This window comes from Hevea brasiliensis, chromosome 1, assembly GCF_030052815.1.
Source record: "Hevea brasiliensis isolate MT/VB/25A 57/8 chromosome 1, ASM3005281v1, whole genome shotgun sequence".
NCBI lineage: Eukaryota > Viridiplantae > Streptophyta > Magnoliopsida > Malpighiales > Euphorbiaceae > Hevea > Hevea brasiliensis.
The window spans coordinates 4,078,114-4,102,161 of NC_079493.1; the positions used below are offsets into that span (position 1 = coordinate 4,078,114).

Consider the following 24,048-nt stretch of genomic DNA (forward strand, 5'->3'; position numbering starts at 1 on the left):
ATTACAAATTATTTATAAAGTTCAAAATAAGTTACATATCTCAAAAAGATTTACATTATTTACTTATGTACAATAAACAAAATGTAAAACTAAATATACATAGGCCCTAACAAAACTACTCTGCTGAGGTGACTAGCGCATAATCGCCGATCTGATCAAATCTGCCGTGGCATTGTCGCTGCCGCCGCGCTATGCACGGTCTCCAGTACCTACGCAATGGAAAACCAACGTGCTAAGCGAATTGCTTAGTGGTGCATAACTTTAAAAGAAAAAAATAACTGAATAATTAAAAATAATAATTCTTGACTAATTTTATAAATTCTAAGTCTTTACAGATTTATTTGACTTTTGGATCAATTTATTTATCAGGATCTTCTCTGTGCATTTATTTCATTTTCAGTCTCTTTAAAATTATATCAGTGCTCAAGTAACCTATAACGGACTATAAAGCCTGGATACACAGGAGTATACTGATTAGATAACCATATGTCTACCCTGTATACAATTGTCATGTCAGGCACAAGGCCAGCGGGCAGGCTTTCAAAGCCGGAAATGAAATTAGGCTCAATGGCCAACGGGTAGACATATAGCCTATAGAATAATCATATCAGACATATTTTATCAATCAATGATTATTCATGTAGGCAGTACTGCTATCTGTAGTCCCTAATTGGTATACCAATCGATCCAAACTGTATACATAAGCCTAGGTTTACTTTGGGCAATTAAGCATTATCAATTACTTATTTGAAATTTCATGTCACTTTATAGTGGAAAAGTGGTTCCACATACCTATTTCATATAATTCAGTGTTTAGTAATATATTAGGGTTAAAACCCTACCATAAAATAGCTTGTTTTGTGAACTTTTCTTTAGGTTCAGTTTTAGTGTCTTAACTTTACCTATCAATTTGATCACCTTGTGGCAACTATTTGGCCATACTTTCTTCATGAAAGTTGTTTCTCAATGTCTTGTCTTTGTTTTCCCTTTTTGAATCATGTCATTTGAATTTTTGGAACTCAAGTTATGGTCAAATAACCATAACTGGTTCATTTCCTAATTCTGGATCCTTAGCTAGGCAGATTTTGGAATTACACTTTACTAATTTAATTGGACATGTTACAGTCACTTTTAGGCTTAGTATTCTTCATAGAGTTTATTTCCCTATGTCTTATGGTTACTTAGAATTTTGGATTGTAATTTTTTAAGTTTTGTAGAATTACTTATAATCAAATCACTGGCCTGGACTCAAGTGCCCTATGCCAATAGGATCCTAGTTCAGGTCAGTAGATTTGACTCAACCTTTGAGATTCTTACATTTATAATTTGAGGAAAGTGTCTAAAACAAAGTTGGAGCTCTATTTCTCAGGTTACCAGAACAATATGACTCATCCTAATTGGAGTTTCCTAGTGGGAGATATGACTTGAAGACTGTTCTATAGTCAATGGTCACTTAGGCAAATTTCCAGAATTGGTATGCTAACTTGACCTAGCCAATTGACCTAGTTCTCTTACTTTCTGAGTTTTGGTCAAAATACTAATATTATAGGTTGATGTCTTGTGAACATTTTTCCACTGGTTTCATTGCATTTGGATTTCTGTAGACCAAGTTATGACCTCTTTGCCATAATTGGTCAAGTAAGTCTATATCTAACAATTTCTGGGCAATATGGTTCTGGACAGTTTTATGACCTAACTTGGGCTAATAATTTGGATTAGTTTAAGTCATTTATGGGCTCTGTGGTCTTCATGAAAGTTGTAGTCCTATATCTAAGCTTTCCAATGGTATGAAATTCAGGTTATTTGGACCTGTCTAGTGGGAGTTATGGCCAAATGAATGTGTACAGTTCATTTGGTCAATTTTCTATATTCATCATTTGGTCATCCGGATTGGAATAACAATTAGGTTAAGTTTTGGATAGAATTTGAGCATGATTTCTTCATGAAAAATAAAGCATTTTAGGTCTAATTTCATTTTCAATTGGCCTTATACCAATTGGAGTAACACAATTTCGGTTATGGCTTAAAACACATACTGGATTCAATAATTCTCAACTTGCAAAGAAATTTACACTTCTAATTTCATTCCTTCAACTCCCAAACTACAATTTAACATTCATGGCACTTCTAATATCATCAATTCATCTTAACACTATCAAATTCTAGCAACAACATGAGTCTCCAACAATTAGGTCAAAACCTTAACTCCAATTTATCAATCACAATATATACCTGCAATCAATTTCTCACACATATAACTTCATCTACACATCCATTAACATCACTAAACACCATTTACATGCATGAAAATATTAAACTCTCATATATCTCAAAGCTGCCGAAATCTAGGGTTCTAGATTACTAATCATTTTCTTCCAATTTCATGTCATAATTACTCTTTTCAACCTAAATTTAAGATTTAACAAGGAAAGGAGAAAAAAACTTGCACTAACCTTGAATGGATAATTCTTCAAGTTACTAAAACTTCACCAATCCTGTCACGACCCAACCTATGGGCCGGACCGACACTAGGACCTAGGCCGGCATAAAGCCCCCGAGGCCCGTAGTAAGCCTTACTATTCTCAAATCCATAACCAAGGCCCAAAAACTTAGGTCCAACATGTAAATACAATTAAATAAAATATTTTTATTTGGGTCAACCCAACCCGATAGCCATCGAAAACTGAAATAAGGGGAGCCTCGCTCAACCCTGTTACCTCATTTACAAACTGTTTAAATACCATATAAATCTTCATTTATTAGTCTCAAAATTTTAAATTAACACAATCTCTAACAAGGTCCACACTATTACTAACACATGCGGAGTTCTAGATTTTTAATTTAAAAAAGATAGTAAAACAATTAAATAATCGACGTTAAACCTGCGAGGAAGAAAACAGGTTGCTCTGTAAAATAACTCCTCCTGTGGCCTGGAAAAAAATATTGAACAGGAATGAGCGTTCGACTCAGAGAGTAAAATATCAATTTTAACCATAATCTCTATAACTATCTAAAACTAATGCACCCTGTAGAGTGAAATGCAACATCAGCAATAAATTCACATCATAACATCAAAAAGGTAATTTGGAGCACTCACGCACCCTGTAACATCAATCATAATATATGGGAGCTGATCCCCTATACAGCTCTCTTAAATCCAACAAGAACTCATTTCGGACTTCCACTTAAATACCAAATCGGGTCCCAGAACTCAAGCCGTGTCTACCCCGAAGGACCGGGTCCCAGCGAAGAACTCAAGCCGTGTCTACCCGTCCTATCCATAGTCCACACCACATCACACGCACGCCAACGCACGCACACTGCTCCAAATTACCACAACAACATCCATGGCACATCAACAGTTATGAATGCAACATAAATCGTGCCTAGAGTTTAACTACATAAATATATGCATATAAGTGATGCATGGGCATGCTTGAACATATAATAATATCGAAATTACAATTAAAATTAATATTCTACTCACGATGACTATTGTAAAATAGTGACCTCGATCACCTAATAATTAAATTATAAATTTATTAGTACTAAGTTAAGATAAAACTCTAAAGAGGCAATAGATAATTCATGCCGAAAATCCTCTCCTCTATACCTGGGACCTACCCAACCTGCAAAAATGCTCAAATAACACTTCTAAATTCTCAATTCCCACAATCACATCTCATCAATATCACATGGCCCCTCCTGGGCCCTCCAAATCAGACAATACTCAAAATCTTAAAAATTACGTTTTAGTCCCTATAATTGACATTTTTCAAAAATCCACTCAAACAAGCTCTAAAAATTCTAAAATTTTGCCCATGATCCTTAATAATATTATAAGGCTATTACAAAATGAATTGAAATTTTCTAATCACCCATGAATATTTTATTCAAGAATTTTATTCGATTCCTTAAGTTTCCAACATCTAACATATTCTTAATTCAACACAATTAAATATTCACATATTTAAACCTCCATCCTCAAGCTTCAACCAATTATATAAAATTTAATTATCTAAATTTCAAACAATCTTATATGCCCATATGCTAAAAATCTAATTAAAATCCATCCATATTTCTCAAAAATATTCTATAATCACTCAAAAATTCAACTAACACCATAGAATATCTCCAAATAATTTTACTTTCATCATATATTTTTCTTAGAATTTTTCTCCAATTTTTCCTGTTTAAGAAACACTGTATTTATGCTCCACAGACAGAGAAATAATAAAAATTGTCTTACCCGAAATTTATCTGTGTCTCAAAAATTCCAAAAATTTATGAGGAAGCCTCTGAAAGTTGAACCATCTCCATAGCTCAGACATTTGCCGAATCTGATCATACCACCATGTTCCTCTCCTCTTCCTCAGTCCATATGTGGTCTCGGATCGTCGTAGATCTGATGAAAAAGCTTGAAAAACCCGAAACTTCTCTCCTCCATATCTCACTCATCCGACCTCCATTTGCTTCAAAATTGGTATCAAAAGAAAGCTCTCGGAACAAGCTTTCCAACGCCACCGGAATCGCCTCGATCGGACGTCGGACGAAGTCGGAATCGCGCCGCCCATCAGGCGCGTTTTCTGTCTCGTGTTCCTCTCTTGCCGCCGTGGTCCCGAGGGTCGCCGGCGGTGGAAGCTGCTGGGACGTCGCCGGCGAGAAAGGAAGAAGAAGAAGAGAGGGAAGGAAAGGGAGAGAAGAGAAAATGGGGCGCTTCCTCCCGTTTTTTGTTTTGATTTTTTTTTTTTTTTTTTTTTAAAGAAAAGCTGGCTGTGACAGTGGGAAACCCACTGCCACACGCCAAAAATCCCATCAGCATCATTTTTTTTTTTTTTTTTTTTTTCAGAGTTGTTACAAATCCTTTCTTTCTTGGCTGCCTATAGTCTTCCCAAGGTGTGGTGATTAATTTTTGTGAAGAAACTTGTGAGAATTATGGTGAATGGGAGAGATTTGGAGCTTGCATGAAAGCATCCATGGAGGAAAATGGGAATACAAGGTTTGGCCATTTGAGAGCAATTGAAGAAAAAGATGAAGTTAGTGGATAATCTTGTCACCTTATGGCTATTTATATCCCACTAAGTTTTCTTTATTACTTTCAATACCTAAAGTTTTAATATTCCTAATATTTCCCTCTTATGTTTCCTTTAATTACATTACATATAGTTTCATGTTTTCATGGGATTTTCAAAATTTAAATATCACTCATTTTAATGGACATTTAGGTCAAAAGTCGACTCTAAGTTCCAAATGACCAAAATGCCCCTCTTCTGTTTATAGTCAACATTTTTTGATAATACCGATTAAATTCTCGATCCGACGATTCCTTTAATTTTATGTTGTCTATTTCATTTTTATTTTTATCTGTACCGATTAACTAAATTTTCTTTGACATTTTCAATGTCATTTGTACCTCAGCAAACTTTTAATTAAGTCCCGAAAATTATTTCCTAGGATTCCTTACAGGTCTGGGATCGTCAACTGTCTATGCAGTGACTTTCCGGTATGGTCACCCATCGCCGTGGTTCTGGCTCCTTTAACTTAGTTACATTCTATTTCTTTTATTTTTTCTTGATCTCTATTTAATCAATTTATGTCTCATCACCCTAGTTTAAGTATAATTTCAGACATTCTAGCTATCCGAACAGACGTTAATCGTCCGAACAGTAGAACGTATGGACTACCTACAGTAAGAGTGTTACACACAACATGTGTAAATAGGGATAACATGAATAATAAGTCATCTTGATTTTTTTTATTTGTTGCACTTTATATTCTTTAAAGGCACGAATTTACTATTAGTTGATCAATATAAGAATTGATCACCTCAAAAAAATTTAGAAAATAATGAAATCAATAAAAATCAACGAGTGAACTGGTTTGTCATAAATTTCTAATGTCAGAAATTTCATCAAAGTATATAGACTCATAATATTTTATGGGATATTTTATACTTATTATTTATAATTGGAAAAATTACATGTATCTTTGTCATGCAATATTTTGAGAAATACAAATTAAGCTACATATTTAAGGCAAAAATTTAAATTTGCAATTTTATAAAATTTCTTCAATTACAAAAATTTGAGTTTAATTGTCTAAAATTAAAAGATTTAGATAAAATAAGTAATCAACTCAAGAATTTGGATCTTTTGCTAATATTTTTAATTTTATTAATTTTTTTCTATTATTATTAAAAACTAATAAAAAATTATTTAAAAAATTAATCACTTCGTATGTAAAACAAATCCAAACACGCAATACATGTTATAAAAAAAAATTAATTAATTATAAAGTATTAAAAATAATTAAAACTTAATTTATTAAATTTTAATTATAAAAAAAATAAAATAATAAAATAATTTTTTTTCCATTTTTCTCAACACGTAAATAAAAAAAAGGCAGTTTTGCTATTTCAAACTCAATGGCAAACGCGCCAAATCAGCTAGACAATAGCTTTGGGATTTTGGTATCCTTGAAAGTTTGTCACTACCAGCTAGTAAAGATACCATTTGGGTTAGTTGTGGCCATTAGAAAGGGGGACCTAATGACCCATTATTATTATTATTATTTATGACTAATGACAAAGACAAAGGTGCAGACAAAAGTTGCAGACTTTGTCTCAAACTCCCAAAACATCCTCAACCAATTGGAGTGGTTTCATTTAGTGCCACATATATTAAATATTCCAAAAACTTTCAATCACAAGTTCACAACACAAGCTCCAAATTCCTCTCCTATAGCCATGCATAGCAGTGCAGGTGGGTCCTCTATGAAATGTTATGAAGGTGGTGTCTGATAAATCCAACTGGGTTTGGGTCCACCATGTGGTCCCATACCCTATTGAGATCTAGGGTGTTACCATTAAGCTCCACTCAATGGTGACTCATATTGATAAAAGAAACAAAGGCTTTTCCGATGGATGTAAACATGTATCCATTAATATTTATTTAATGTATTTCATTAGTATAGCAATATCAATATAGTGTATTAAATGAACCTTAGGTATAAAAAGTACATTAAATCTCTGTTTATTTTAAGAAAAAAAAATTATATATGAAAAATAATTTTTTTTTAAAAAAATTTTAAAAATATTTTTTATAAAAATATTCTTTATTATTTAATTATATATTAAATAAATAGCATACGTTCATATTATTCATATATATATATATATATATGTTATTATTTTTTATAATTTAATTTTTTTAATTAGAAAAATATTAAATTGGAGGTGGCATGCACAATGACATCACAACAGCTAGGGTGGCATGCAAGGGTCTAGCTTAATTAAATCGTTCTCCTTACTTTACAAGGATTGACTTTTCAAAGGTACTTTTAGGACTTCGAGCAGGATTTTATTCTGTTACTTCCTAGTGAAAATTAATGCTTTCCATAGGCAATTGGGAGACTTAAATGGGCAGATTCTCACTCGTATTTGGGCTCCAAGGGAAGAAAAGCACATAAACTCATTCTTATGAAGCAAGAATGGTGGCTGAACTTCTCCTAAGCATAGCTGAACGTGGGAAGGGTCTTGGCAGCCCTAATTTGGTTGTTTAACACTCCGATAAGTACATCTAAGTTCTGCATATTCTAGAGGTTCTTCCCGCCCCTTTTGGACGTGTGCTTTGCCCTAGCTTTGGCATGAAGCTTCCTTCCATTCACTTTGTTGTTTGTCTTGCTCACTCATAGTGTGTTTTTCATCCTTTTCACTTTGTTGGCAACCCTAATTAAAAGATTCACAAAACTAAGAATCCAATTGAGGATTAATTGAACCAACAGTATGATATGTTCCAAATTTAATCAACCCAAATTTCGATCTAAAATCTATATGAATAAAATTATTATTTTATATATAATCACTATAATAAACATTAAAATTAACAGTAAAAATTTTATTATAATATTAATTTTGTCACTTACAAACTTAATATATAGTAGTGACATGAACAATAGCTGTTGATGTATATAAAAAAGATATGACAGCGATTATAATTAACATTAAAAAATTTTTACAACAATAATTATTACTTTTTTTAATTAATTTTTTTTTGCGACAACTATAATTTTATTGTAAAATACGTACGGTCACAATTTTATATCTGCAACATGTAGCAATTCATATATTACTGTTATAAACTGATGATAACAACAATTTTTATATGTTTGACAATAAAAATCATTGCTGCTAAATTTAACATTTTCTTTTACAGTGAATCAAAATCAATCTGCAACCTAAAATAATTTGAATAACATGGAGTTATCTTATTTACAACCCCTAATACTGAATGACCATTCAAAAATTTTTATTTAAATTTTAAATGATACACTATTCTATAAAACAATTATCGTATAATGTCAAAATTTTCATTCAATTTTCAAATATATAATAATTATTAAATAAATGAACACTTTTAAATTAGCTATTGTGATCTAAACTATTCTATGATCGTAGAATAGATATTCTATTTTTAATCTATTTTATTTGTCACACCAAACAAAACCTTTATGTATAATATGATCATTGCATATAATTAATTTTACTACATGCCTGAAAATTATTTAATTAACTATTGGTGGTTAACAAGATAAGGATGTAGAGGAGTTATGAGAAAGTGGAATGTGACGGATGGCTAAAGGTGGGGAGTTAAAAATGGTTGTGGTGGGCAGTAACTTTTAGCTTGGGACACTAACGGGTCGAATTTTTGTAGATATTCGACTAAATTGAATTCTAATAAGTCAAATTTTTGCAGGTATTTGATCCGATCGAATTTTAATAGGACGAGTTCGGATAATATATAATTGGGTTTGAGAAAAGTTCGAATTTAAAAAATAATACTCATAATAGATTCGAATAGGATTCAAATTTTAAATATTGGGTATCTATTATCTAAATTCATTTATGTAAACACTTAATTAAATATAAAAATATATATATTTTATAATAATATTTATAAATTTTTATATATTTTATTTTAAATAAAATAGAATTTAAATATTTTATGAAATTATTAAATTATTAAATATAAATTATTAATAAAAAATAACTTTTTATGTAGATTATTAATTAAAATATGTAAAATTAAACGAATTCGGTTATTTTTCGAGTAATAATAATTAGGTTTAAGACGAGTTTAGATAGTTAAAAATAAAATTTAATTGGATTCGGGACAAATTTGAGTTTTGAGAATATTAATCATATTTGAATAGAGTAATTTTTACGAGTGCCCTACACATTGCCATCCTTACTTCCAGTACATATAAAGAAAAATGAGACAATTCATTTATTTCTAAAGAGCTTATAAACAGAGGATGTTCTACAATGTAAAAGGCCCACAACTTCTCAATCAATCAATTTAATCATCCAAGATTCCGGCAATTTTAAATTCTCAAGCTCATTTTAATTTTTTAAAGCATTGCAATTACTTTCAGCAATCAATACACCCTCTTTTCTAGAACATATTTACTTTTACATTCACATTTCATTTACGGTGAAACTGCTTTTATTGTAACTGGTTCTTATAATTGTATATTTAAGAAATTAAAAAAGTGTAATATAATTTATATACTAATATCTAGTACCCTCACAAATTCAAGCTACCACCCAGTCAATTACTTCTACAACAAACAATAGTCAAATATGACGTCATTATGTTCTTTTAATTTATAAATATGAGTTATTTTCAAATAGTTAATTTATCAATGCAATCAGAAATAACTCGATATAAAATTATACAAAAGGATGAGATTCAAATTACTCGTAATCTGAAATAATTTGAACTCAAATGACTTAAATATGTCCAATGTCACATTTTAAATATTATATTAAAAAACTACTAATTTGGAATTCAAAATTTTCTAATTGTTAAATTTTTTTTTGTCAAAGATAAAAAGTTCATTATAAATGGGTTTAAATACAAGCCCAGGCCCTAAAGAAACCAACCCAATACAGCAAGTCTACGGTCACATACCCCTAGGCCACCTCTGAGGTAACCTTCCTCACAGTAGCTACATGCACCCTCCCATGGGGCAGGACCAAGCAATCAACCATGTCGACTTCGAGACTCCTTCGATTGATGAAAACACACGCAAATCTTCTACAGGTCCTCTCTTTGTGAAGCTTCAAGATTTGAAAACCAAAGACCAAAACAAAAGGTTGTTTACAATCCAACCCGAGATGGGGAGGGAGAACAAGATCGGAGAAGAGCCTTTCCCTACTCAAAAAGGGCAATGACAGCCTACGGAAGGCAAGTCACTCAACAAGTCCAAGAGAGAAAACCGAAACAAAGCAAAAAAGAAAGAGAAAATTCTCTGTCTTGAAAACGAGAGAGAGCCTTTTTCCAATCTATCAACTTCAGAAAGTAAAATTTTTTAACCTCCCTCGATTTGGGAAAGTATTGTTTCATATAATATTTTTCTCAACAATACCTTAATTTTTATAATATTTTTAAACTTTTTTTTTGCATAGTTAGATGAGCATATTTTTGCTAGTGTTACGAGTATGAGGTATTGTGAGGTACTGTATAATACCAAGTAAGGATGGAAAAAGTTCCTTAACCTAATTCAACTCATACTGAACTCGATCAATTTTTTTCATACCTTATTTCTAATGTTGTGTGAGGCAAAGACAGGGGCACCTCCACACAATAATTTATTATTATTTTTTATTAAAAATTAATTTATTTTTATGTTTTTAAGTATTTAAATATTATAATTTTTAAAAATGGTAAATTAAAATGAAAATGTTAAAAAACTATTAAAATGAAAATATTGAAAAAAAACTCTCCTCCTGGGTGGGGAAATCCAGGCCCTGACCTCAAACTCTTGTTGGACAGGGACTGGAGGAGCAATACCGCCCTCCGACCCGTCCCATTGTTATTCCTAGTACTAATACAAGCTGCAGAATATCACACAGGCACCAAAACAAAGCAGAAAAAGCATACGGAAAACGAGTTCAAACACCACTACACAAGAGGAGCTGCAAACTTTAAAGTTCCCCCTCCTTCAGGAACATAAAATCACACAATAAAAAAGTTGATCATTGCCGTTGCTCCATAAAAACTTGCAAATGGGATTATAGTATTTTTCACATACCTAACCGAGTAACAATTCATTAAAGAGGAAAAATGCACAAATTAGCATATATCAAATCAATATTTTCAATTGATTATTATGAATTTGAATGCCATTGTTTTATTTTTTTTCTACCTCCACCCAGTGCAGAGGGAATGGGTTATGGCGGAGCCTGTGGGGGCTTCACTGGACAATAGAAGTGAGTCGCACTGGTAGTCATGGTGGCAGGTGGAGTAAAACATAGATTGTGGGCTGCTGGGATGAGAGGTTTCGATGGAAGGATGGCAGCAGAGGGAGGCGTAGCCGAAAATGAGAATCCTGATGATGCTGCAGTAGAGAACAATGTCATTGGGGTAGCAGTAACCTGACCGTGCATTTGCCACGCCCATTTGGGGAGTCCCTGTGAAGAACTTAATTCAATTCTCTTATCTGGAGCCCTTTCCTGCTAAGAAGAATGTCTTCAGTTATAAAGGATTCAAGACAAGTATGTTCAGGGCAGGATTTATTCTTAACTACAAACAAAGTACAAGTGGTACACGTTAAGATAGTTAATTTTTCTATAGGTTGAAGCCCTGTTAACATGAAACCCTCGTCATTCCTTTCCATGGCTAGGAAGAACAAAGTTTGAAGAACATTAGGTGCAGAAAAATTTCAAGCAATCACACAGCATAAACTGATTTTACTCCATTAAACTTACCATTTGTAGCTCTGTTTTTTCTTATGATACTAACTTTATGGTAATAAATTTAAGAAGTGGAAAATAAATTGAGTTGTTATGTTTTATGGATAACTTTCAATAGCCGTCCTTAAATTTTAGAGGTTGTAACAAAGTCATCCTTAAACTAAAAAATGTAACATAAAACTTTTTGAACTTTAAAATTTTGTATAGTAAAATCCTTTTGGCTCCTAATAACCGGTTTATAAGTAACACACTAATGTGGATAATCCAAAGTAACGATAACGTGAACGATTGTTGTTGTTTTGTTAAGGCAAAGTCTCTCTAATAAGCTGTTATACATCAAATGCTTTATTATTTCATACGGCTAAAATTTTTTTTTTGTCAATATGGTTTTATCACTATCACATAAAGGAGAAAGAATTATTCATGTTATTATTATTCTGGATTGCATAAACTGACTATTGAGAATTAGAAGGATTTTACTGTGTAAAATTTTAATGTTCAGGGGGTTTTATGTATATTTTTAAGTTTAGGGACAATTCTGTTACAACACGTAAAGTTCAGGAACGACTCTTGAAATTTATCCTATGTTTTAGGGTTAAAGCCTTCATGTTTAGCAGAGGCAGTTCATTTAATATCAAAAAGTATGCACACTGAATTACATGCTCAAAAAGAGAAATCCATTAGCAAATTCAGCAGCCAATAATGGGTCAATATAGCTGGATAGTAAATGTTTCGTCGATAGCACTTTGGCAACTATGAATACCTCGTTTGGAAAGAAACTAGGATATACGCTGTTCCATAGCACTGGATGATCTGACATTATTGGCCCTTTTAAAGGCAGATCACCCGCCACTAAAGCTGTTGAGTTCTCCTGCAGAATCACATAATACAGAACCTAAAATTTTGACAGCTTTAAAACTAAAGTAACCAGAATATGTTTCATTATAAACATAAAGGAAGGAATCTGCAAAGCTTCATCAAAAATTTCAACAGCTAGGTAATGGTTTAATAGGCAAATGCCTAAAAGATTCACATGTCAATGGTAGAAATCAAATAAAGGAAAGAATGTTAGAAAACTCATGCACTAAATATGAAACATATAAATTGAAACCACTGATATTCAAATATGCTCAAGTCAAATGTTACCCTAGAACTCTTGCTGTCCATGTCATAAGGGCCCAAGTGGAACTGCAGACACCCCTTATTTTCCTTGGGGCCATCGCCTAAACAATGGGATATCCCCAAGTTCAGATCAAGATTGTGTTCACTACCTGCAGTAGAAACCCATTTTCAAGCCCAATTCAACTAGGCCTCCATTTCCAAACAAATATTTAATATAAAATAAAATGTGAGGAATAACCAATAGCATATTATTAATCAAATAATACCTTCGTTACTGGCTTCAGAGATCATCTCCCCTTCATATGTACTTGGCTCAAAGTTGGTCACTGCCTCCCTTCCATTAAATTTTATAGCTGCCTTGTCATAAGCCCTGGTTTCCAGAAAATCAAAAGGGAGACATGTTGGATGCTGTATTGAGGATAAGAATTCAGGGTAATAAATTGAGTATCATTAGGACCTTGCAGCTTCTACTTCACTGTCGAACAGCCCAAGATAAATATACCTGCATGCAAGCATCATAATTTCCACAATGAAAACACCATTGCCAATTATTTCTTCTTTGAAATGGGCATTTTTAGTATTGCTTTTCCATACAAGGAAAAAACAAAAAACAACCCTTTTGAGAATTAATTTGAAGCCAATTCTCAGTTTGCAAGCAGAGTAATTTAAGTGTCATGTAACTAAATTTAGAACCACATGTAACAAATCTAAATTCCTTAAAACGATTTCTCACTTTTTGCCAAGGAATTGCCCCATTCTTGCTTCCCATCGGCCACACTTATGCAGTGTCACCCCTCGATATTTTGAGCTCCCTCTTGAGAAACCAGTGCTCTGCCGGCGAAGTATGTGCACAAATTCTTCTTTGGTCAAATTCTTCATCTGCCAATTGATCAGAGTTAGAGAACCTGATTAGATAAGAACCCAATTAAACCACCATATTAGAACAAAGCTGAATTTACTCATATTGATATCCTTATTATCCAACCTGTTTCAGATCCTCCTCATAGTCGCTGAGACTGAAATTGATGTCAGCATCAACACCCCTAAATTTGATAGCAGCTCGATCATAGGCTCTGAATACAAACATCCAGGTTAGGAAAACATAGCTTGAAATAGAGACCAAAAGAGGGAAGGGGAAAATAAGAAGGAGGTGGGGGATGAGATCAAATTATCAGTATAATTCACCTTGCCGCAGCATGAGCAGTATCAAATCCACCTGAACAAATTCAACCTCAAAGTCAATTAAATATGTACCAAAGATAAAGAAAATAAATATTTTCGTTGCTAATAAAACTCAATTATGATCGAATAAACAGACCACATCACATCCATACCCAAATAGACTTGTTTCCCACAATCCCTGCATGAAAAAAGAAAATAATAGAAATAATTAACCAAACGATCCAAATTTGGAAATTCAGTAAAACAAACAGATCACTTTCGCTTCAAACATACTTTCTTCGCTAACATAACTTTTCCAATAGAAATTAAGTTCGATTGAGATAAAATTATCCAATAAAGACACAAAAAGCACCAAAAATTCAATTCATCCAGTCCACACAGCCAAACACTTCCAAATTCAACAAAATTTTGACCTCATCCTCAAGTAAACACACATAAAGTTAAATTCAACCACCAAGTCAAATCCTCTCAAAATTTAACGAAACCAAACCAGAACTCAGTTAACTGAAAAACACAAAACCAATAAACCGGAAAACAAAATCAACATATAGTACCAGATATGAGATTCCCATCGTCCAGTCCTCCTATAGAAGGTGACTCCTCTATATTGCGAGCTCCTGGACCTGGGTCCCCTCCTGCTCTTCCTAACCTGCTGCGACGGTGGCTGCACCACCCGCACCTCTCCATCACCAATATCTTGCTGCCTTTCAAACGAGAGATCGATCCAGTCCCTAGAGGAGCCTTGCCCAAAAGAATTCCCGTTATACCGGCCCACTCCCTTCCCACTACTCACGGGGAAAAACTCCTTGGTCTCAACGGCGACGTTTTCATTCTCATTTCCACCACCACTACCCACTTTCAATATATCGAAGTTGAAAGTGAATAAGCTACTACTATTGTTACTGCTGCTATTACTAGCATCAACAGCACAGGCGCGTGTAGAGCACGAGTCGTCATTGCTGGAGGCGTCCGCATTGACTATTGATGAATTGGAAGTCCCCGATCCTTCCGGGTACTGGTACTGATACTTTTCTATCAAAGCTACAGAGTCCGAGTTCAGAATCGACTCGGACGATTCCGCATTCAGATTAAGATCCAACATAGTAGCAGTTTACAAATTATCTTCAGACGCTACTCTCTTTCTTTTCTCACCTCACCTCACCCAAATTTAGCTCAATTTTTAAAGCCAATTTAGCTCAAATAGCCACAAAAACAAAAAAAAATTCAGGTTCGATGAACGTATTTTTTCTTCTAAAACAAGAATAATCCAACGCCGAAGATCGATCAGATCGAAATTCCAAAGGAAACGAAAATTAAAGCATTGTAGGCAAATGAATATAAAGCGAGAGGAAAAAACAAAGAGCAAAAATCTATCTATATAGAGAGAGAAGAGGAGAGCAAGAGCATGTATATAGAGAGAGAAGGGGAGAGCAAAAGCAAGTATGGAATCGCCGGAGAAAGGTTCCGGCCGTCGGAGAAGAAGAATCTTATTTAGAAAGCTTTAAAAAGAAGGAAACGACGGCTTTTAGAGAGAGGCTTACGCATGGAGGAGTTGCATTTGTTAAAATGGGCAAGGAGGTAATAGAGGACGGAGATGAAATCATCGGCGGCGAATAGGTAATTCCATAAGTGGTTCCGGTTTACTTAAGAAACAGAGAGAGAGAGAGATGGGACGTGTGAGGGAACATTTCAGAGGGTGATTTTTAAGAAAGGAAAGAGAGAAGGAGAAGTAAGGGACAAATATATAAACATTTTCTCTCTCATTTGAGCTTCAGAGACAACTAGCATGGCCGGTCACCGGTCCATCCGTTCTTTTTTTTTTTTTTTTTTTTCAACATTCTTCTTTACTTCACTGCTGCTGGCTGCTGCTGCCTGCCGTCCGTATGAGATATGACTAACAGGTAGACCGGCCAATGGCCGGTTCAGAACCGAATTGATTTAATTTTAAATCAAAACTACATTAAAATTTATTAAAATTAAATTGAATTGATAATGTATTAAAATTTTACAATTTTAAATTATTTGTTATATTTTTATTTTGTTGCTTTTTCAATATATATATACATATATATATTCATATTATTGTATTTTTTAAATGTTATTTCAATTTTTTCACTAAAAAAATAATTTATATATAAAAAAAAATTTATAAAAATTATTTTCTATAAAAATATTTTATTATTTAATTATAATATAATAATAATAGAAAAATAAAAATAAAAATAGAAGTGGACCATAGTGGTATAATTAGGTGAGACCCTCTCTTACTCTGTTTAGATTGATAGATTTGTTGAAATATTTAATGTAGTTTGTCGGTTTTCTCAACCCTTTTCTTAGCTGATTTAGATCACATGCTTCCTATGCTGTACTCTTTTTCATTTGGCAAAGGGGCTATTTTTGCCAATTTGCTTATGAATCCTATTTCCCTTTTTTTTTATTTTTATTTTAATTATTATAGAATACTGTTCAGAAAATATTATATAATATTCGGACTTATTTTGTACAAATCTTAAACAATTCCCTTAAATTATTTTTTTTATTTAATTCTTAATAAGATTTACAAAAAAAAAAATTATATAAAACCAGTATTTAGAAAGGTTAACTTTGGAAAACAATCTTATATCCTAAATTACAAATTTTAATGAATACAGAATTACAAATTACAATTATGGAAATGAAGCCAAATTCAACGAGTAGACTTAAGGTATAAGACATTACCAATTGGATTGACATTTTGATTCAATGTGTCACCAACTAGAATTGATATTCCAATGTCAAATTTGAAACCAAATTAAATAAGTAACCATTGCAAGGAATGTTGATTGAATTTTTTTTCCCATTTTGATTAATCATTTTTGAAATGGTTAATTGGTTATTGATGTGATCCGTTCATTTCTTAATTATTATAAACAGTATTAACCGTAGATTTTAACTACTAAGATAATTATACATATAAAAAATTAACATATCATATACCAATTTCTTAAAGCATGCAATTTTTTTTTTTAGGTTTTTGTATTTTATTTAGGTCAATTTAAAAAAAAATATTATGTAATTTTGTATTTTTATATTTAAAAAATAATTTTTCATGAATCAGCACTCGAGATTTGCTTTGTTAATTAATCTCGTGATTTCATTAAAAATTATATTAATTTAAATATTTAAAAAGGAATCTTTTCATTTTTTTTATTTATGCTTCTTTACCAGAGCAAATACAGAAATAAATATCGAATATACAAATTTAAATTATAATTTCTCTATCGAACATAATATTACATTTTTTTATGAAAAAAAAATGCATTGTATTAAGAATTAATATTGTACTTTTTAGTGTTCATTAAATATGTTTATTTATTATCAATTCTTTGTGGAAAATTATTAATATAGAAAGAAGTGTAATATCATATGAAAAATATAATATTTTATGTTACAAATATAATATTAGTAATAAATAAACATATTTTATAAATCTTAACAAGTGTAATATTATATTGATTAAAAAATTATTTAAATAATTATATAAATATATAATTAATAAAAATTCATAAATTACATTTTTATTAAACAATAATAACACTATTTATTTTGTATAAATCATATATTTTATTAATTTTAAATAATAATAATAAAGTTAACAAAAAAGACACATTTCACACTAGGTTACTATTTTCACTTCATGCTCAACCTAACACCTAAAAAAATATAGTACAAAGACATCAAAATAGATAATAAGACATAAAAAAACTCAGAGGCTTTATTTTATTATTTTTTTTAGTTTCACATTACCCTTTTCATTTTCTTTATATATATATATATATATATATATATATATATATATATATATATATATATATATATATATATATATATAATTTTTTTTATTTTTAAAATATTCTAAATAAATATTCACATTTGAAATATTTAATTATTATTACTTTGTTCACTTTAAAAATATTTTTTAACATGAATTTCATAAATTTATTATCATTATTATTATTTTTTATTTCTATTATCAATATTGCCTTTTAAGTTTGATTATTTAAAAATTTTGAGGGGCCAAGTGTCAATTATATACCCTTAATTAACTTTTGTTTGCATCCTTAGTTGTACAAGGAAAATGAAGAGAAATTAATTAGAAATATATATATAATTTCCTTTACATTATTTGAATAAATTATTAAAATTTGAAAGAATTCAATTTTTTTATTAAAAGAAAATAAAGAAATAACAATTTTATTTTTATGTCTAACTACATAATAAGGATGTTTAAATAATTTTAATAATTATTCTCATATTTCTCCATTTTTCTCCAATTTAGAGAAAAATATTTTGGGAGAAACAAGAGAATTTGTGAAACCAGAATTTTCTCCTTCCTCCTTCTTTCTCTTCTATATTTATTGTCTAAATAAGAGAAATTACAGTAGAAATCTAATTTCTTTTATTTTCTCGATTTTTCTCAATCTAAGCAAAAGTAAATGAATAAAAATTTATTACTTTTTAGCTTTATTTTTACTTTTTTCAAATAAATTATTTTTAAAAATTAAAAAAATTAACGGTAACGTTCATTCTAGATATAAAAAATACATCAAATAAAATTCAATTAAATTAAATTTTTATTTTTTTTATTATCAAACACACTTCTTTTCATTGCATTAGACATATTACTTAGTTTATTTAAACAATATATTTAATTTAGAAATTTTAATTATATATAATTTTCTTAAAAATGTGTAACTTAAGCCACATAATTGAAACACTAATAATTATAATTTATTATTTTGACATTTTTATTATAAGTTATGCAATTATTTCTTTTCATTTTAGTGATTAAAATAAAAAGGTATTGCGGCTATATATTCCTCTTTGCATTTAATTTTAATGTATAAAATTACAAAAATGATTAGTTATTATACATTGCCAATATGTTAACATAGATATTAAATGAATATTTTAAATTTATTTATCTCAATAACATAATTTTAATATATAATTAGAGAATTAATAACTTAATTATAATTTAAAGTAATTAAATAATTAATTAATTAAAAATATAGAAAATTTAATAGATAAAGTTATGTGACAATATCATATGGTAATATCATAAAATAGAATGTCACGTGACAACACTACGAGAACACCTTCATGCTTTATATATATAAAAATGAGACCATCTAAATTAAAATAATAATAACCTAAAATAATGATAAAAAATATGAAATCATCTAATTTTTTTGTGCTATAATTAAAATTTATTAGATGAAAATATGAACATCAATTTTTATAAAGATTTTAATTATTTTCATATCATTTTCAATAAGATTAAAATATGACATCCAAAAATGATGTTTTGAGGAAAATGATTTTGAGAGGTAAGTTGAGTAACATAAAATGTTATGATAATTTCCTAAGGCAAGCAATGAACGCAATCTCAACAAAATCATAAGTAATGAGTAAACGAAAGCCACAAAGGGCTTGACTGATTTTTTCCACTTTTAAAATACAGGCAGTGAGAAAATTTTGAGCTCAAATCTCTCTGACTACTTATTTCAACTAATTTTAATTGTGTAATTTAAAAGTTGGTAAATAAACATTTAAAGAAAAATTAAAAAATAAAAAAATAAGTTGTGCATTCGAATCTTAATAAAATCGAAATGGGTATTGAAGAGAAGAACGTAAGAGTTATCTATGAGACTATAAAATTTTAAATTTAAATTAAATGTATTAAAAAAAAATAATGAGGAATTGAAATCAAAGATTTTTTATTTTAATTTTAATTTAATTAAATTTATTAATTTAAATTTTTACAAATAATTTTTTTTAATTTAATTAATTTAATTTAAAATTGATTTAAATTTAATTTTTATTTTAATTTTATTTTTTTATTAATAAATAGAATATATGAATACACAGATAAATGACGGGAAAGGGGATTTTAATTTGAGTTGACGGATAATGAAATCTCACCGCTGCTATGCTAATCAAATGACAGCAGAGCTTAGTTGAGTGGGCCCAAACTATCTTTGACCGTCGCATCAGATTGAAGTAAATACGTATGGACTGAAATCCAACGGTTAGGGTTAAGATACAGCACTGCATTGTGCAGATCTAAGAATTGTCCTTTTTCCATTTAAAGTTTACAAACATGTTTGTCTGTTTCATTATTCTTACAATTTCTTAATAATATATTAACACTTTTATTTTTTAAAAATTATATATTAATCCTTTATTTTCAATTTAAATTAATATATCTCTTAAATTTTATTTTTTTAATAAAATAATTAATCTATTTAAATTTGTTTAATTTTACTATTAATTATAAATTAAATTATTAACATAATAACATAATAACATAATTATTCATATAAATTATATTTAAAATAAATTATGATAACATAATAACAGTTTCAAAATTAAAAATCAAAAAGGTTGAATGCTTAAATTACATTTTTTGATCTTTTGAAAATAAGAGTCTAACAAAAAAATATCAATTTGATTAAATTGACTTATAGAAAAACAATAATGAAAATCCATCTGACCTATTAAATTCACAATTGGTCAAGCGGATCGATCAATACCCGACCGATTCGTCAGGATTTTTTCAATTTAAGTGATATACAAGTTTTCAAGATAAGTAAAATCATTTAATGAACTGATTTATGATTTTTATGATTTAATTGATTAGATCGAGCCGAAATTCAAAACCATAATAGACAGATACCTCAATTTTTTATTCTTTTACTAAAATGGTCATTTCATCATCATCATCATATATATACATATATATATATATATATATATATATATATATAATAGTTAGAGGTTGAGGGCGATGGATGGAGCATTGTAGATTCAATTAGTGGCACACCTACTAAAGTTGGTAGTAATTATAGACAACTTTTTTGAAGGCCATATTGCCAGTTCCTATGGCGAATCATCTTCTTTAGCGTACAGAAATTTTACCACAAAACAAAATTTTTTTTTTCTATTATTTGATTTTCTACATATGTTTGGCATTTTCGCACGTTTCAATTGATAGTGACATCCAATTAATGTTTGTTGACGTTATACATATAATAAGATCTTTTTAAGATTTGAAGAGAATTTTGTATTTTTTATTTATAATTTTTAAATTATAAAATAAAGTTTTTAATTATTAAATTATTGATCAAATAATTATTTTTATATAAATTCTAAAAAAAATAAAATTTAAATTTAAATTTAATTAAAGTATCACATTTTTAAAAACCATTTTAGTTTCATTAAATTAAATAAATCTTATTTTAAAAATTATAATGATAAAATATTTATCCCTTTTATTGGTCTTCTAAGAAAAAATAAGGTCACAATAATTTCATTTCATTATAGGAAAATAGTTTATTTTCATTCACCGTTGATCATTAATTTGTCACGAGAAAAAATTTTTATTTAAATTTAATTTATTATAAATTTAAAATATAAATATATAAAATTTATCTATTTAATAAATATATTTTTATCATATATTTTATATTTTAAATTCATAATAAATTAAATTTAAATAAAAAAATCCTTATAGTGAGAAATACAAAGATTGATATATTAACTTAATTTAATAAAAAAATTAAGGTCGAAAACTATAACAAGAGATGAAAGGCATATTTAGGAGTAAAAATTAAATTATTGGTGTTGAGAATTTCACATTAAAAAATAAAATATAAATGATTGAAATATAATATTAAAATAGTCTATCATTTTGATATGTGAAAAATTTAATCACATATATACTCGCATTAAAATAAATAATATATAATAAATTCAACAACTTATCTTAATATAATTAAAATAAAATTCCATGGAGAAGAATAAGCAAAACTATAATAGCTAGAAAATAATACTAATAACCCACCACCATTATTTTAACCATGAAAGGAAAACAAGTTATACCCAAATGAGGGCATGATTTTCTGGGATTTGTTGGCAACTTCATTAAGCAAGAGCCAAATGGGTATGCAAAACCATGATTGCTTTAAAAAGGCATTGGTTTCCTAAGATTTGGAGTTTCCCATGTTACCTTTTTCCTTCTTTTATATTTGTTCATTGATTTTTGGTAAAAAAAAAAAAAAAAAGCCAATCTTGCCTCTAGTCGCAATTTTTGACTAATGGGGATTAGATTTCCAATATAATCAATCTATGGAGGACATTTTTGTTCTTATTGTCATAGGAAATTTATTTATTAGAAAAAGAAAATAAATTATTTAAAAAGATTTAATTCAATTTGTTGATTTTTGTTTTAATAATTAGATACAGTTGGAACTTAAATTCAAGATCTCGTCGTCCTCAAGACGAATTCAATAACATTAATTCATGCTGTTACTCATATATATATACATAGAGATAGAGTTTTCAAGGTGACTCTAATAACATTGATTCATGATATTATTTGTATATATATATATAGAGAGAGAGAGAGCCTTTTAAGGACTAGGTTTCTTAATTTTTAGTATATAATATATAGTAATATTATATAATTATTTTTAATATATTTTTATTGTTGAATGATCTAAAATAGATAATTAAAAAATATTATTATTGTAACTTAATATGTTTGAATTTTTTATTTAATTTTTAAATTAAATTATAAAAAATACAAATATTCTTACTATAGCGTGTTATAAAAAATACAAATATTCTTACTATAGCTTGTGGATATAATGCATAAAACTCAATTTTAAATTAATGTAATATAACTCAATCTATTATTTATATATATTTCAAATGATTAATTATGAATTTAAATTTTTCTTAAAAGATTAATGATATTTTAATTCATTTTACTAGTTATTTACTAATTAATCTAATGAATATATGGAATTAGATAAATTAATTATTTAAAAATTCTAAATTGTATATGCTATTAATTAATTAGGTAATTATGCTTCAATTACATATATAATGTCACGACCCAATCTATGGGCCAGACCGGCACTAGGACCTGGGCCAGCCTAAAGCCCCCGAGACCCGTAGTAAGCCTAACTATTCCTCAACCTGACTATAAGGCCCATTTGGGCCAAATTTCAAGAATTCAACTGGATAGAGTCCAGCCATAAAATGAACCTTTTAACGGGGAGTTTTTTACTCACCTGACCTGTAAATACAATATATAGTCAATTGGGGAGCTCAGCTCACCCTCCACATACTCATAATATAATAAATTTAAAATTAGGAGTGTTACATTCTTCCCCCCTTACAAAAAATTCGTCCTCGAATTTTTACACAAGGCAGAATAAAGCACAAAATTATACATTTAATAGATAAGGGTACTTGCTACGCATGTCCCGCTCTGACTCCCGGGTGCACTCTTCCACTGACTGACTCCTTCACAAAACCTTAACCATAAGGATCTGTTTTGATCTTAGCTGCCTCACTTGGTAGTCCACTATGGCTACAGATTGCTCCTCAAATGTCAGGTTTTCTTTCAGCTCTACTACATCCGGCTGTAGCACATGAGAAGGATTAGGTATGTATTTCCTGAGCATGGAGATGTGAAATACAGGATGAACATGAGAAAGGTTGGGTGGTAACTCTAACCGGTAGGCAACTGCTCTAACTCTATCAGTAACCTCAAAAGGTCCAATATACCGATGTGCCAACTTGCCCTTCTTTCCAAATCTCATAACTCCCTTCATCGAACAAACCTTCAGGAATACATAGTTGCCTACTGCAAACTCTACATCCCTCCGTTTGGGGTCTGCATAACTCTTCTGCCTACTGAAAGCTGTTTTCAATCGTTTTCTGATTAAATGAACTATCTCTGAAGTGTATTGCACTAGGTCTACATCATGTAACTTTGCTTCTCCCATCTCCATCCAACACAAAGGAGACCTACATTTTCTGCCATATAGTGCCTCATAGGGTGCCATCCCTATGCTGGAATGATAACTGTTGTTGTAGGCAAACTCTACCAAAGGTAACTGATCATCCCATTGACCTCTGAAATCCAAAACACTCAT

The 24,048-nt window shown here is 29.9% G+C and overlaps 1 protein-coding gene across 3 annotated transcripts; it reads right to left on the bottom strand.

Moving 5' to 3' along the window:
• Positions 1-11,026: 11,026 nt before the first annotated feature.
• LOC110671984 (ethylene-responsive transcription factor RAP2-7) lies at positions 11,027-15,949 on the bottom strand. Of its 3 annotated transcripts, none has more exons than XM_021834628.2 (10): positions 14,614-15,949; positions 14,212-14,237; positions 14,063-14,093; positions 13,863-13,950; positions 13,611-13,756; positions 13,335-13,379; positions 13,144-13,247; positions 12,902-13,026; positions 12,519-12,626; positions 11,027-11,515 (listed from the first exon to the last, which is right to left on the bottom strand). In XM_021834628.2, exons 1-10 carry the CDS (start codon positions 15,159-15,161, stop codon positions 11,234-11,236), a joined length of 1,503 nt encoding a protein of 500 aa, XP_021690320.2. In that variant the 5' UTR covers positions 15,162-15,949; the 3' UTR covers positions 11,027-11,233. The 3 variants fall into 3 exon arrangements, with proteins under 3 accessions (XP_021690320.2, XP_021690319.2, XP_021690321.2); XM_021834627.2 differs by having other exon boundaries at positions 11,027-11,518; positions 14,614-15,905; XM_021834629.2 differs by lacking the exon at positions 13,335-13,379 and having other exon boundaries at positions 11,027-11,518; positions 14,614-15,907.
• Positions 15,950-24,048: the final 8,099 nt, after the last annotated feature.